Source organism: Littorina saxatilis, unplaced genomic scaffold (assembly GCF_037325665.1).
Source record: "Littorina saxatilis isolate snail1 unplaced genomic scaffold, US_GU_Lsax_2.0 scaffold_117, whole genome shotgun sequence".
Classification (NCBI taxonomy): domain Eukaryota; kingdom Metazoa; phylum Mollusca; class Gastropoda; order Littorinimorpha; family Littorinidae; genus Littorina; species Littorina saxatilis.
In genome coordinates, this window is record NW_027129116.1 from 135,326 (window position 1) to 149,000 (window position 13,675).

Genomic DNA, 13,675 nt, shown 5'->3' on the forward strand with positions numbered 1-13,675 from the left:
TGACTATAACTACCAAAGCACATACACCAATACATCTGGCCACCAGCCATGCACCACTTGACTATAACTACCAAAGCACATACACCAATACATCTGGCCACCAGCCATGCACCACTTGACTATAACTACCAAAGCACATACACCAATACATCTGGCCACCAGCCATGCACCACTTGACTATAACTACCAAAGCACATACACCAATACATCTGGCCACCAGCCATGCACCACTTGACTATAACTACCAAAACACATGCACCAATACATCTGGCCACCAGCCACGCACCACTTGACTATAACTACCAAAGCACATACACCAATACATCTGGCCACCAGCCATGCACCACTTGACTATAACTACCAAAGCACATACACCAATACATCTGGCCACCAGCCATGCACCACTTGACTATAACTACCAAAGCACATACACCAATACATCTGGCCACCAGCCATGCACCACTTGACTATAACTACCAAAGCACATACACCAATACATCTGGCCACCAGCCATGCACCACTTGACTATAACTACCAAAGCACATACACCAATACATCTGGCCACCAGCCATGCACCACTTGACTATAACTACCAAAGCACATACACCAATACATCTGGCCACCAGCCATGCACCACTTGACTATAACTACCAAAGCACATACACCAATACATCTGGCCACCAGCCATGCACCACTTGACTATAACTACCAAAACACATGCACCAATACATCTGGCCACCAGCCACGCACCACTTGACTATAACTACCAAAGCACATACACCAATACATCTGGCCACCAGCCATGCACCACTTGACTATAACTACCAAAGCACATACACCAATACATCTGGCCACCAGCCATGCACCACTTGACTATAACTACCAAAGCACATACACCAATACATCTGGCCACCAGCCATGCACCACTTGACTATAACTACCAAAGCACATACACCAATACATCTGGCCACCAGCCATGCACCACTTGACTATAACTAACAAAGCACATACACCAATACATCTGGCCACCAGCCATGCACCACTTGACTATAACTACCAAAGCACATACACCAATACATCTGGCCACCAGCCATGCACCACTTGACTATAACTACCAAAGCACATACACCAATACATCTGGCCACCAGCCATGCACCACTTGACTATAACTACCAAAGCACATACACCAATACATCTGGCCACCAGCCATGCACCACTTGACTATAACTACCAAAGCACATACACGAACAAATCTGGCCACCAGCCATGCACTACTTGACTATGAATACCAAAACACATGCACGTAGAGTGAAAGTGACGAAGATAAGTGTAAGGTAAGTGTAGATTCACAACACGCAGCTTTGCCGAGCCCAGTGTCGACCACCAGTGTCAGAGGTAAGTGCAACTTTCCGGCAGAATGATTGTGCTTCATCTTGAACATTACCCTGACAGCACATAATCAAACAAGTAAACTGGATAACCTTAAGTTCCAAAACATTAAATGTTTGTTTCCAATGACCTGGCTACAAAAAGAGGTCGGTACGGTACGGTAGGTCGGCCATTTGGGGGATTAAAGGTCGGTTTTTGACTCACATACGAAGCAAAAGTGAGTCTATGTACTCACCCGAGTCGTCCGTCCGTCCGTCCGTCCGTCCGTCCGTCCGTCCGTCCGTCCGTCCGTCCGTCCGTCCCTCCGTCCGTCCCTCCGTCCGTCCGTCCGTCCTGGCGTCCGTCCGTCCGTCCGTCCGGAAAACTTTAACGTTGGATATTTCTTGGACACTATTCAGTCTATCAGTACCAAATTTGGCAAGATGGTGTATGATGACAAGGCCCCAAAAAACATACATAGCATCTTGACATTGCTTCAAGGTCAAGGTCGCAGGGGCCATAAATGTTGTCTAAAAAACAGCTATTTTTCACATTTTTCCCATTTTCTCTGAAGTTTTTGAGATTTAATACCTCACCTATATATGATATATAGGGCAAAGTAAGCCCCATCTTTTGATACCAGTATTTGGTAGGAAAAATGTGTAAAGCAGTTCTTAGTGTATGATGTCATTGCTAGGTTTAGCTGAAGGTCAAGGTCATGTAAAGGTCAAGCATGTGAGTCGTATGGGCTTTGCCCTTCTTGTTACATTTAGTCAAGGTTTAAGTAAATGTTTTAATATAGACTGGGAATCGGACTGAGAATATGTTGATCACGTTTTGCATGTGACCTCTGTCAGGAACTATCCCCAAAACTGGTGTTCCCCATTATTTAGATTTATGTTTTGATGACGTCATATCCGATTTATCCCAAAAGTTAGGAACGCACCAAGATGATCTCATTGTTCAATGGAATCGATTAAAACTTTGCATGTTTTTAATTGTGACAAAAGTTGAAAAATCAGGAGCAGAAATATAGTTAATCAAAGAATCAAAAACTTTGAAATGTTAATGTTGCATGGTCTTATAAAATCGTTGCATCAACATTCGTATTCACACATTAATCAAAACACTGTCCTAACTTCTCGCGTATTGCCTAGGAAAAATCATTGACGACTTTGTCTAATATGCTGGAGTATATAGGTAATGGTGTTTGAAAAAGACATGCGAAAAATTGTAACAAGAACCTTGTTTACTTGATGATCTGAACGTCAATGAAACATGTTCAGAATTAGTGTGTGCTGTTTGTTGACTAGTTATTCATGACATACAACCATGGCATAACTACGCATTCAAGTGTAAGCATATTATTCAACGCATACGTCAATGACAGGCAATTGTACACAACTGAACAATGAGGAGAAAATAAGTAACTCAAGACATTTTGGAATAACATATACAACATAGCAACAAAATCAACTTTGACAATACACACTCTGACAATAATTTTTCCGGCTGTCAGGTTCGTTGATTACACACACACTTCGTGCATTTGATGCTGCTTCAACAAAGAACGTCAGTATGTTAAAAACATAAGTGCTTTCATGCAGTATGCTTGCAATTTACGTTGATGTTTGAAGTGAAGCACAATTACTCTGCACGATATTTTGAGATGCTAATTAAAACAATGATCCCATTGCATATATATATATGTGTACACTAATTAGCAAACCCTTTGAAGTTCCTGTGGATTGTTCTAGTCTAACCTGGAATGTTTACATTTTACAGGGCTTTTTTTTTATAAATGTATTTGAATCGCGCCTTTGTTTGTTCATGTTTTTATTTGATGGTAAGAATGATTGATAAGTACCCATTCTGCAATTTGATTAGAAAGAAAAACGTTCCCCTTCTTTTGTACTGTCACATTCGGATGAATGTTTCCATGGTGTATCGAATGTCTTGTTCTATTTGCAGCTATTTTAATATCATTCATGTCTCGTGATATCAAATTGTTTATTCCATTTCCAGCAATTGTATGTTTTGGATTGTTTTGTTCTTGTTATTGTTCTTGTTCTTATTCTCGATATTGTTGATTTATGTTTGCCTGCTTGATTTTCAGCTTAACTTGAGAAGCATTTTGTATTTTGGAGTTAAAAGTCTCCAACTGTGACTCTTGTGATTTTGTATAATGACTAAATATGCTTTTCTTTTGTTTATTGTTTTCGCGTCAAAGTGTGCGTAAATGTGTGTGTGTGTGTGTGTGTGTGTGTGTGTGTGTGTGTGTGTGTGTGTGTGTGTGTGTGTGTGTGTGTGTGTGTGTGTGTCTGTGTGTGTGTGTGTGTGTGTGTGTGTGTGTGTGTGTGTGTGTGTGCTCTTATACGTCCTTGCGCAGTTGAGTGCGTGCAAGTATTGACCATGACGTTGCATGACAAAACACAGAAATTGTAAAATTAATGTAAACTATTTATATCAGCCTCACCCCCACAGTGAATCACAGGCAGGTCGAGTGTCTGAATCTGATGTACCGACCAGGAGGACAATCGACACCAGAAAACAATAGGTAAGACAAATAAGACTCGAATCCACTCAATTATATGTTGACCCTGTCAAGCCTGTATTCTAGGAATAAGTGTAATGAGTAGAAATCTATAACATGTTCAGTGTAGAATGCATTTTGAGAAGGATACAAAGAGTGACTTATGGGTGTCTAAGTCATTTGGTATTTTGAGCTGCATAGTTAGTCCTGCAGTTTACTTTCGTTGCAGGATAATGGTACAGTCCTGTTTGCTTGGATGGTTCAGCTCAGCTTGTCAGACTTGTCCAGCGTTTGAACGGTAAAAGACCATTCTTCAACGTGTACATTAGGTAACACTAACACCCACCTGGTCACCGTCTGTGCGGGGTTAGAACTTGTTTTGATGAATTTATTTGTATTAGCGCTGACTATGGAAATTGATTCATTCAAGAATTCCAACCTCGCACAGATAACAACCAGTCAGTTGGGTTCTGGTATCTATCCAAGTGGAGGGATGGTCTTATTCCATATAAAAAACCTCGGCAGATTTGATATTGTAAGCCACACCGTTTACACAAGAAGGACAGTGCTTTAATGGGCGATTGATTTCAGTCCCTATCTCATATATTGTATCTGAGCTCCGTCTTATCACTCATTTGAATGTTGATATCGCTCCGCTTACAAAGGTACGATTAAGGTGTATAATCACACAATCAGATATTTGCCTCACGTCGACTGCAGGGGGTCGACATTTTTTGTTGATTGTTGGGGTCGATAGTTTTTGTTGATTAGCACAAAACAAACATTTCATGTCCACCTCTTTGGGATTTCAAGATTTTGTTAAATAACACGTTGAAAAGTAAGCCATAATAATTCAAAGATTTATTCAAAATTGACTCAAAGGAGTAATATGTAATTTTTGGTGATGCAGAAACGAAATGACAGGCATCTATTGATCACTCAGTTTATTGTACATTAATGCCCTCTATCCCTTTTCTTGCATAAACTCTGTGGGATGATTATGAAATTGACGAACAAGATTCTGTGATAATTAAAGTTAGAACACATAAGGCGCCATTTTGGAACGTTATCTGATGATTTAATTGGACCTCAACAGGTTCAAGGGACATTTGCTGTACTTTAATTTAGAAACACTCACAATGATTTGTTCAAGACTGCTCCGAAAATATGCCAACTAATTGAATAAATTGTAATCAGCAAGCAATTTGCATCGCCCATGTCTCCTATATCAAGAGTCCGGTCTTTTTTTCGTCATCATATTTTATTTAGTCCTCATATAGATACCCATTCGTTAAGACCGTTAGATTGATGAAGTCAAACTTACAGTCAAGCAAACGCATGCCATACAGGACTAAAACGCTTCCCATAACATAAACAAACAAACTTTCCGTTGGAGAATATCACGGCCTGAAAAGACTACCAAACACAGCATTTAGATTTGAAAAATAGAATGCTCAGTCACTAATTCTAAGACCTTCCTCGTGTGTGTTGTTATCTATTCAACACCCAAAACAAACTCTTTAGCTCTTGGCTTGATTTCAAATCTGTATTTCTAGGAATAGCGCACGAAATATTCAGAGGCGAAAGGTAGGAAAAACATTATGACTGGTGCAAAAAGGCGTCATAATAAGAATTACAGTCTGGGATTCCAACTCAAAACACAGCCATTTTTAATTTAATTTAACTTAGCGCTTACAAGTTTATTTTAAGGTGTTCCTGGTGTGTGGTCACAGAATTACAACCCATAACCTGAACTGTATATTTCCGATAAGAGATGAGAGACGGTTGTCTTGCTAGACTATTTCACTTTAATATTATTTTGTGTTTGTTAAATGTGGTTAGATGTTTAAAACATGGTCCACTATACCGGAACATTATTCATGTCCATATTCAAAAACCCTTGCTAATACGTACCTCACACAGGCATGGATGTCGTTATAGGCGTCAGACATAGATTAATGGCCGCCAATATCCGATTCATCATTGTCAGGTGTCGGTCAGATGTCCTATCATATACTTCGTGGAGGGCGAACAGTGTCCGATTCATCATTGTCAGGTGTCGGTCAGATGTCCTATCATACACTTCGTGGAGGGCGAACAGTGTCCGATTCATCATTGTCAGGTGTCGGTCAGATGTCCTATCATACACTTCGTGGAGGGCGAACAGTGTCCGATTCATCATTGTCAGGTGTCGGTCAGATGTCCTATCATACACTTCGTGGAGGGCGAACAGTGTCCGATTCATCATTGTCAGGTGTCGGTCAGATGTCCTATCATATACTTCGTGGAGGGCGAACAGTGTCCGATTCATCATTGTCAGGTGTCGGTCAGATGTCCTATCATACACTTCGTGGAGGGCGAACAGTGTCCGATTCATTATTGTCAGGTGTCGGTCAGATGTCCTATCATACACTTCGTGGAGGGCGAATAGTGTCCGATTCATCATTGTCAGGTGTCGGTCAGATGTCCTATCATACACTTCGTGGAGGGCGAACAGTGTCCGATTCCTCATTGTCAGGTGTCGGTCAGATGTCCTATCATACACTTCGTGGAGGGCGAACAGTGTCCGATTCATCATTGTCAGGTGTCGGTCAGATGTCCTATCATACACTTCGTGGAGGGCGAACAGTGTCCGATTCATTATTGTCAGGTGTCGGTCAGATGTCCTATCATACACTTCGTGGAGGGCGAACAGTGTCCGATTCATTATTGTCAGGTGTCGGTCAGATGTCCTATCCTACACTTCGTGGAGGGCGAACAGTGTCCGATTCATTATTGTCAGGTGTCGGTCAGATGTCCTATCATACACTTCGTGGAGGGCGAACAGTGTCAGATCACATTGTGTTTGTATTGGTCAAAGCGCTTACATTGCATCCAATCTAGATCACAGATCTGGGCCTTGCTATGTACTCAAGAGTACAACACCAGGTAACCCTTTTCGCCTTCGGCAAAATGAGCAAACCACACACAACCACAGCAACACATTTGCAACAAGAACTGTTCCAGTGCATCAATAACTGAAAGACATAGAGAGAACAAATATAACATTTCCTATTGAAATTCATGAAGCCAGTCAAATGTCCTATTCATGTTGATTAGGTCGGGACAATTGTCTGATTCACGAAAATGTGTAGCAAGATCCCTGCACAGGTAATCATATCTGTAATCTAGATGATGCGTGCTGGCTTCACCGCTGACAAAGGCAAAACAGTATCACAAAACGAGTGTTTTTGAGAATTTTCTCTCTGCAGACATAACCTTAAGGCTGGAGTCTACACCTTGCAAAAGTGATAAGCTTTTGTTTTTAAGTGATTTCTTCTGTAAGTTAAAGGATAGCTGATATCAGAAATAGCAATTGGAATAGGGGTTAACGTGCTTATGTCCAAGATAACGACTGAAACATGAATATGGGGTATTTAACTTTTTCTCAAAACCACTACTGATGACATCTTGAATATTCTATTGTGAATACGTTAACAAATAAATAATCAAATGATCACACCTCAAGAAGAGTGTTATTTATAATACGCTGACAGTTAGCAAATGTTAACAGACATGTCTCAACAATGGTATTAACATTCGCCTGCCGGCTTGGTCCCGCATAATGTTCATATCATTTGAACACTGTGACATTATTGAGTGATGTCGATGCGTGCATGTGTTTGACCTCAAAGAGCATGTGCTTCCACATATATGAGTTCAAGGGACGTTAAAACCAACCACTAACCAGCCTGCCGGGTCCTGTTGACATCCATTTTCTTGACATATCTGTTATCATTTCATAACAGTACACAAATACACTAAACAACTCATATTACAGTGCTACATACACGTGTTCTTTTAAAGTCAGAGACAAGCCTTAAAAAAAACCACAATATCATAATTTTTAATCCCAGTGTTAGAAGCACATGCTGTTTGAGGTCAAACACATGCACGCATTGACATATCTCAATAATGTCGGTGTGTTAAAATATATAATTCATTATGCTTGAATTTCAGGTCATAAACAACCAGCAAAATGGCAAGTTCATCTGGATCAGATCAGCCAGTGACCTGGTTGGAGTACAGCGAAGTAAGACTCTTTCTCTTCAACGTGCCTTTTCGCTTGTCTGTGTGCTTGTTTGCTTGTCATGGACCAGGCTTATAAATCTATATAAATATATATATAGATTACCGACATAAACGCTTTCAATTTCTTTTAAGAAAAGCTCTCGTTTGAAAAAAATGGACCTGTTCTCTGTTTTCCTGGAGTCTACTTGCAAATAATGTTAACTCGTTTTAAAACAATGTTCCCTATGAAAGCAACACCATTTCATGATAAAGATCTCACAAGAAAGCATCTCCCCCTTCCCACTCTCTCTCTCTCTCTCTCTCTCTCTCTCTCTCTCTCTCTCTCTCTCTCTCTCTCTCTCTCTCTCTCTCTCTCTCTCTCTCTCTCTCTCTCTCTCTTTCTCTCTTGTTTTTCTTTGTTAATGTCCGTGTAAATATGTGATTAGATTAGTCTCCCCTCTAGGCGAGGGCTGGTTGCAAAAAAGCTCGTTGTATTAAAATTTGATTTAATTTGATTTGATTTCTCTCTTTCTGTGTCTCTGTCTCTCTCCCTCTCTCTCTGTCTCTCTCTCCCTCCCTCTCTCTCTCTCTCTCTCTCTCTCTCTCCCTCTCTCTCTCTCTCTCCCTCTCTATCTCTCTCCCTCTCTCTCTATCTCTCTCCCTCTCTCTCTCACTATCTATTTGTCTTTCTCTCTCTCTCTCTCGCTCTCTCTCTCTCTCTCTCTCTCTCTCTCTCTCTCTCTGTGTGATTCATTCAGATGGAACTATAGTATTGTCTTTTTTTACTTCTACTTGAACTGTAATCTGAACACGTGTCCCGTTTACCCGACGTGTATTTTCAGCCCAGGTGTTGTCAGTGCAGCCAGCAATCAAAATGCAGCAGAGACGAGTACTGTGCATGCCATTCCAAGCACGTGCACTGCACAAACTGCCTTGCAGACAGCTGTACGAACCAAAACATTCTGCTAGTAAGTATGCTTTGGACGTCTGGCCCGTTCTCTCTTAAAAAGAAAACCGGTCTGAGTGGCTTGGCAACATACTGAAGCGTGTTCACAGACTTTAAAGGAACCCATGTGGTGTGCCTTAATTGTTCAGCTTTTTTTCGTTCGAGTTGATGTGTGTCAGCATAATGAGTTTATTGTCAAGCTGCCCTAAAAGATTACACACATATTAACGACATTTAAAGTTTAGTCACTGGTCTTTGCTAACACTAAAACAAAGATGATGAGCAAATCTAGTTTGCTGAAAATCTACTACTGTCCATGTGTACACTACATTGGGGTGTGCACGTTAAAGATCCCACGATTGACAAAAGGGTCTTTCCTGGCAAAATTGTATAGGCATAGATAAAAAATGTCCACCAAAATACCCGTGTGACTTAGAATAATAGGCCGTGAAAAGTAGGATATGCGCCGAAATGGCTGCGATCTGCTGGTCGATGTGAATGCGTGATGTATTGTGTAAAAAATTCCATCTCACACGGCATAAATAGATCCCTGCGCCTTGAGTCCGAGTCTGGAGATACGCGCGCGATATAAGACTTCATATATAACATATATAACATTAACATAAAATAATACCGCCACCAACAAAAAGTTTGAACCTATTAGATTTTTGCGAGGGTAGCTGCAAAGGTAACAAAAGTAGATAAGTCGTATACCAATACATTGACACTGTCTCGCAAAGTTAGAGATTTTGTATTCACCTGGCACAAGAACTGATTGTTTCCTGAATCTGCACCACAGGGACCGGCAGTGGAAGTACACGTTCCCCTATGCCATCACCCACCGCCACAAGTCAGACATGGTACTCTGCCAACACACCTACCTCCAGAGGTCTGGTCCTCACAGCGCCCAGCTCCTCTTCCACCTCCATCACTTGCTTACGACGATATTTCATCATGGAATCGGGTCGTTCAATCAGCACCATTACGCTCATCGTTCAACACATCTGGAAACCAGGCTACCCCCTCACCTCATCAGCCAATGCTGGTCAGTCACTCGGGCGGCCAGACCGAATATATATTGTATCCCTCATTAAGTGAGACTGTATCAGGCAGTCAGTCTTCTTCTTCATCACCAGCACAATTCTATCGATCATGGAACCAGGTTACCACTCTTCCATCTCCAAACGTATCAGTCGTTCAGCCTGAAACCCTGGTTAGGTATTTCAATCCGTCTAGCTCTCCACTTTCTCCACAAGGAATGCAGATTGAGTACACTCGGTCTCAAGTGGCACCTGTTCATCCAACTGGAAACCGTACTATTGTTCTGCCTCATCAGTCCTCATGGACCCAAGTGGCAGGTAGTCAGTCAACTCGTCCACAACAGTTACATGTCGATCCAGCGTACACACAGGATTCTCTTTTCCAGCTACGGAGTCACACTACCCCGGCAGTATCTCGTACCGTACTGGCCAGGGCTCCAAATGTGCAGGCAACTCACCTGCAACCATCATCCTCACAGGTCGGTGCCTCACCAAACCAGGACACTCCATTGACATCGAAGGTATCAGCAGTGACATCGTCAGACCACCGGGAAACTCTTGTATCTCCACTGAGCTCACATATCATACTATCAGGAAGATCGACTTTCCCACAGTCTGCTACACCATCTTTGTCTTCAGGAGAAAAGGAAGGTGAATCAAGTGTCCACGATGCACAGTTTGTAAGGTATGTGTGTGTTTCTATGTGTGTGAGTGTGTGCTGTGACTAAAACTGACATGTGTCAGAAAATAAATAGGGATTTAAGATGTAGCACAGTTGATATGATAATCATTAGGGGCAAAGCTGTTGCGCCCAGCATTTCACCTTAAATGTCCAAGCTATTCTAACACGATTCAACATGGACATCCAACAGTTCCTTTAAAACACAGATTTAGATGTGACGTGCCTCATGACATGGGTCGATGGACATTCGTGTTAGTTACAAAGTTACTGTGGGTACATCGCGCATGTTTTGTTTACTCAGGTATTGCTGCAGCTCAGAAGCTTAATTAGGGTATGTACAAACTGCTTCCAAGCGACGAAGCACAAATGATCTCAATTCTGGTCTAAACGTTTAACATTTGCGTGAATATCGTAGATCAGTACAGTTTTGTTTCTTTGCCTCAGTAAAAGTGAAGTCTCTGAATAAGTGCACCTTAACGTTTTTGTCAGGTGCCCTTCTTTCCCAGCATGCAAAGAAACGCATTGGAAAATACAAGTTGGTCGTTTTTTCACCTGAAGGGCCACTCCGCCTCGTGAAAACAGTTCACCTCAACCTCACAGATCTAGCCAGGCGTGTACATGGGATGAGATTATTCCTCCACTTGGTCACATATCAACAATGAACAGACTGGTTGCTCTCTGTGCATAATGATATTATTTATTTTTGTTTTTGAAAAGGCACTGGTGCCTTTTTCTGAAATCTTTTCCTAAAAAATTGCCAACTTAGCAAGCAATCAGTGAGAACAATGTGTGGTGTGTGCTTGACTAAGTGGAAGTATGGTCTTATCCCATCTTAAAGCCTGCAGGCCAGATCGAGGTCAGTGAGGCGAACGGTGTTCATGAGGCGGCGTGGCCCTTTGATCATCGAGTTATTTGTACTATGTAATGCTTGACTAGTTAATACCACCATCGCTCACAAACGGTATGCATAGACAACGTTTCCGTAGAAAATGCTGCACAACAAATAATCAGTTGGAAAATGTGTGGCTCCGTGCTCAACTCAGATGGGCTTTTACCTTACAAAAAGAAAAGAAGAAAACAAACACACAATACTTTCAAAAAGCATCTTTCATGGCCATTGTAAGTGTTAAATACATTTTTCTGACAAAATTATAAGTCTCGAGTATAGTTATTTCAGGAGACGCCATTGGAAATATTCAGAAGATATCTCAAAATGGCTCACACATCTAAGAGCCAGGTTAACAAATGTTCAATAAACATCTAGTGTGTATATTGTGGTTTTACAAAACGTTCTCTTTCAAACTTGGAAATCGAAACGAAGACAAAAATTAAATGATGTGACGTAACACCAATAATGATATGATCGATAGGCACTTATTCATGACTTAGCTGGGAAATAAAGATGAGTATTTGAAGTTAACTTTATGACATCCATCTGCTGTGCTGCTGGTTGAAGAACAAATCGAATTTCTGTCAATGCCTATTTTTTTAGTTTTACTTGACTGTTTCATAAAAACAAGATAACAATAGAAATGTACTCACCAGTACCAGAAACACTTGACAAACAATATTGTTCGTGTGTCTGGTACTGGTCAGTACGTTTCTATTGTTCGTGTGTCTGGTACTGGTCAGTACGTTTCTATTGTTCGTGGGTCTGGTACTGGTCAGTACGTTTCTATTGTTCGTGTGTCTGGTACTGGTCAGTACGTTTCTATTGTTCGTGTGTCTGGTACTGGTGAGTACGTTTCTATTGTTCGTGTGTCTGGTACTGATGAGTACGTTTCTATTGTTCGTGTGTCTGGTACTGGTGAGTACGTTTCTATTGTTCGTGTGTCTGGTACTGGTCAGTACGTTTCTATTGTTCGTGTGTCTGGTACTGGTCAGTACGTTTCTATTGTTCGTGTGTCTGGTACTGGTCAGTACGTTTCTATTGTTCGTGTGTCTGGTACTGGTCAGTACGTTTCTATTGTTCGTGTGTCTGGTACTGGTGAGTACGTTTCTATTGTTCGTGTGTCTGGTACTGGTCAATACGTTTCTATTGTTCGTGTTTCTGGTACTGGTCAATACGTTTCTATGGTTCGTGTGTCTGGTACTGGTGAGTACGTTTCTATTGTTCGTGTGTCTGGTACTGGTGAGTACGTTTCTATTGTTCGTGTGTCTGGTACTGGTCAATACGTTTCTATGGTTCGTGTGTCTGGTACTGGTGAGTACGTTTCTATGGTTCGTGTGTCTGGTACTGGTGAGTACGTTTCTATTGTTCGTGTGTCTGGTACTGGTCAATGCGTTTCTATTGTTCGTGTGTCTGGTACTGGTGAATACGTTTCTATTGTTATCTTGTTCTTCTCACCTGCAGTCTCTTGTTCCTATTCTGTTTCTGAAAAAATTGTTGTTTTAATTAAGCATAATTATTTTTTGTTTTTAGGATGTTTTCCTTTTGGCCAACAATTGCGGTTTTTCATGCCCTGAACCACGTTATCAATCGATCCCATTTAAAAGTAGAGACTTTAAGCTTTCATTAAAAATAAGTGTAAATGAGACATAGGAGCAGTGCCTGAAAGATACCTATGACCCTTGGCTGACAGCTTAACCAATAAGCTACATGTGTAGACCCTGGGCTGACCGCTTAACCAATAAGCTACATGTGTGGCTGACCGCTTAACCAGTAAGCTACATGTGTAGACCCTAGGCTGGCAGCTTAACGAATAAGCTACATGTGTAGACCCTAGGCTGGCAGCTTAACCAATAAGCTACATGTGTAGACCCTAGGCTGACCGCTTAACCAATAAGCTACATGTGTAGACCCTAGGCTGGCAGCTTAACCAATAAGCTACATGTGTAGACCCTGGGCTGACCGCTTAACCAATAAGCTACATGTATTGTTTCAGCTCAGACGCAGCCATCACAGGGGCGAGTACACACCGATCGGACAAGTCAATCACTAGTTCGCCAGCTAGCAAGGTAAACCCAATTCCAACCAGGGCTTAAGAGAGTGAGAACGACTGACATCATACCTGCTACTTATACTTACATGGATGAAGCTATAGCTGAGAGTTGGC

The 13,675-nt window shown here is 41.5% G+C and overlaps 1 protein-coding gene across 1 annotated transcript in view; it reads left to right on the top strand.

The window, feature by feature from the left end:
* Window positions 1–3,649: 3,649 nt before the first annotated feature.
* LOC138957400 (uncharacterized) overlaps window positions 3,650–13,675 on the top strand; it is a 15,761-nt gene continuing 5,735 nt past the window's right edge. The window contains exons 1-5 of the mRNA XM_070328520.1: window positions 3,650–3,925; window positions 7,901–7,973; window positions 8,794–8,919; window positions 9,697–10,622; window positions 13,505–13,577. Of these exons, the coding sequence (XP_070184621.1) occupies window positions 7,920–7,973; window positions 8,794–8,919; window positions 9,697–10,622; window positions 13,505–13,577 (1,179 nt within the window). The 5' untranslated portion in view covers window positions 3,650–3,925; window positions 7,901–7,919. The remainder of the gene's footprint in view (window positions 3,926–7,900; window positions 7,974–8,793; window positions 8,920–9,696; window positions 10,623–13,504; window positions 13,578–13,675) is intronic.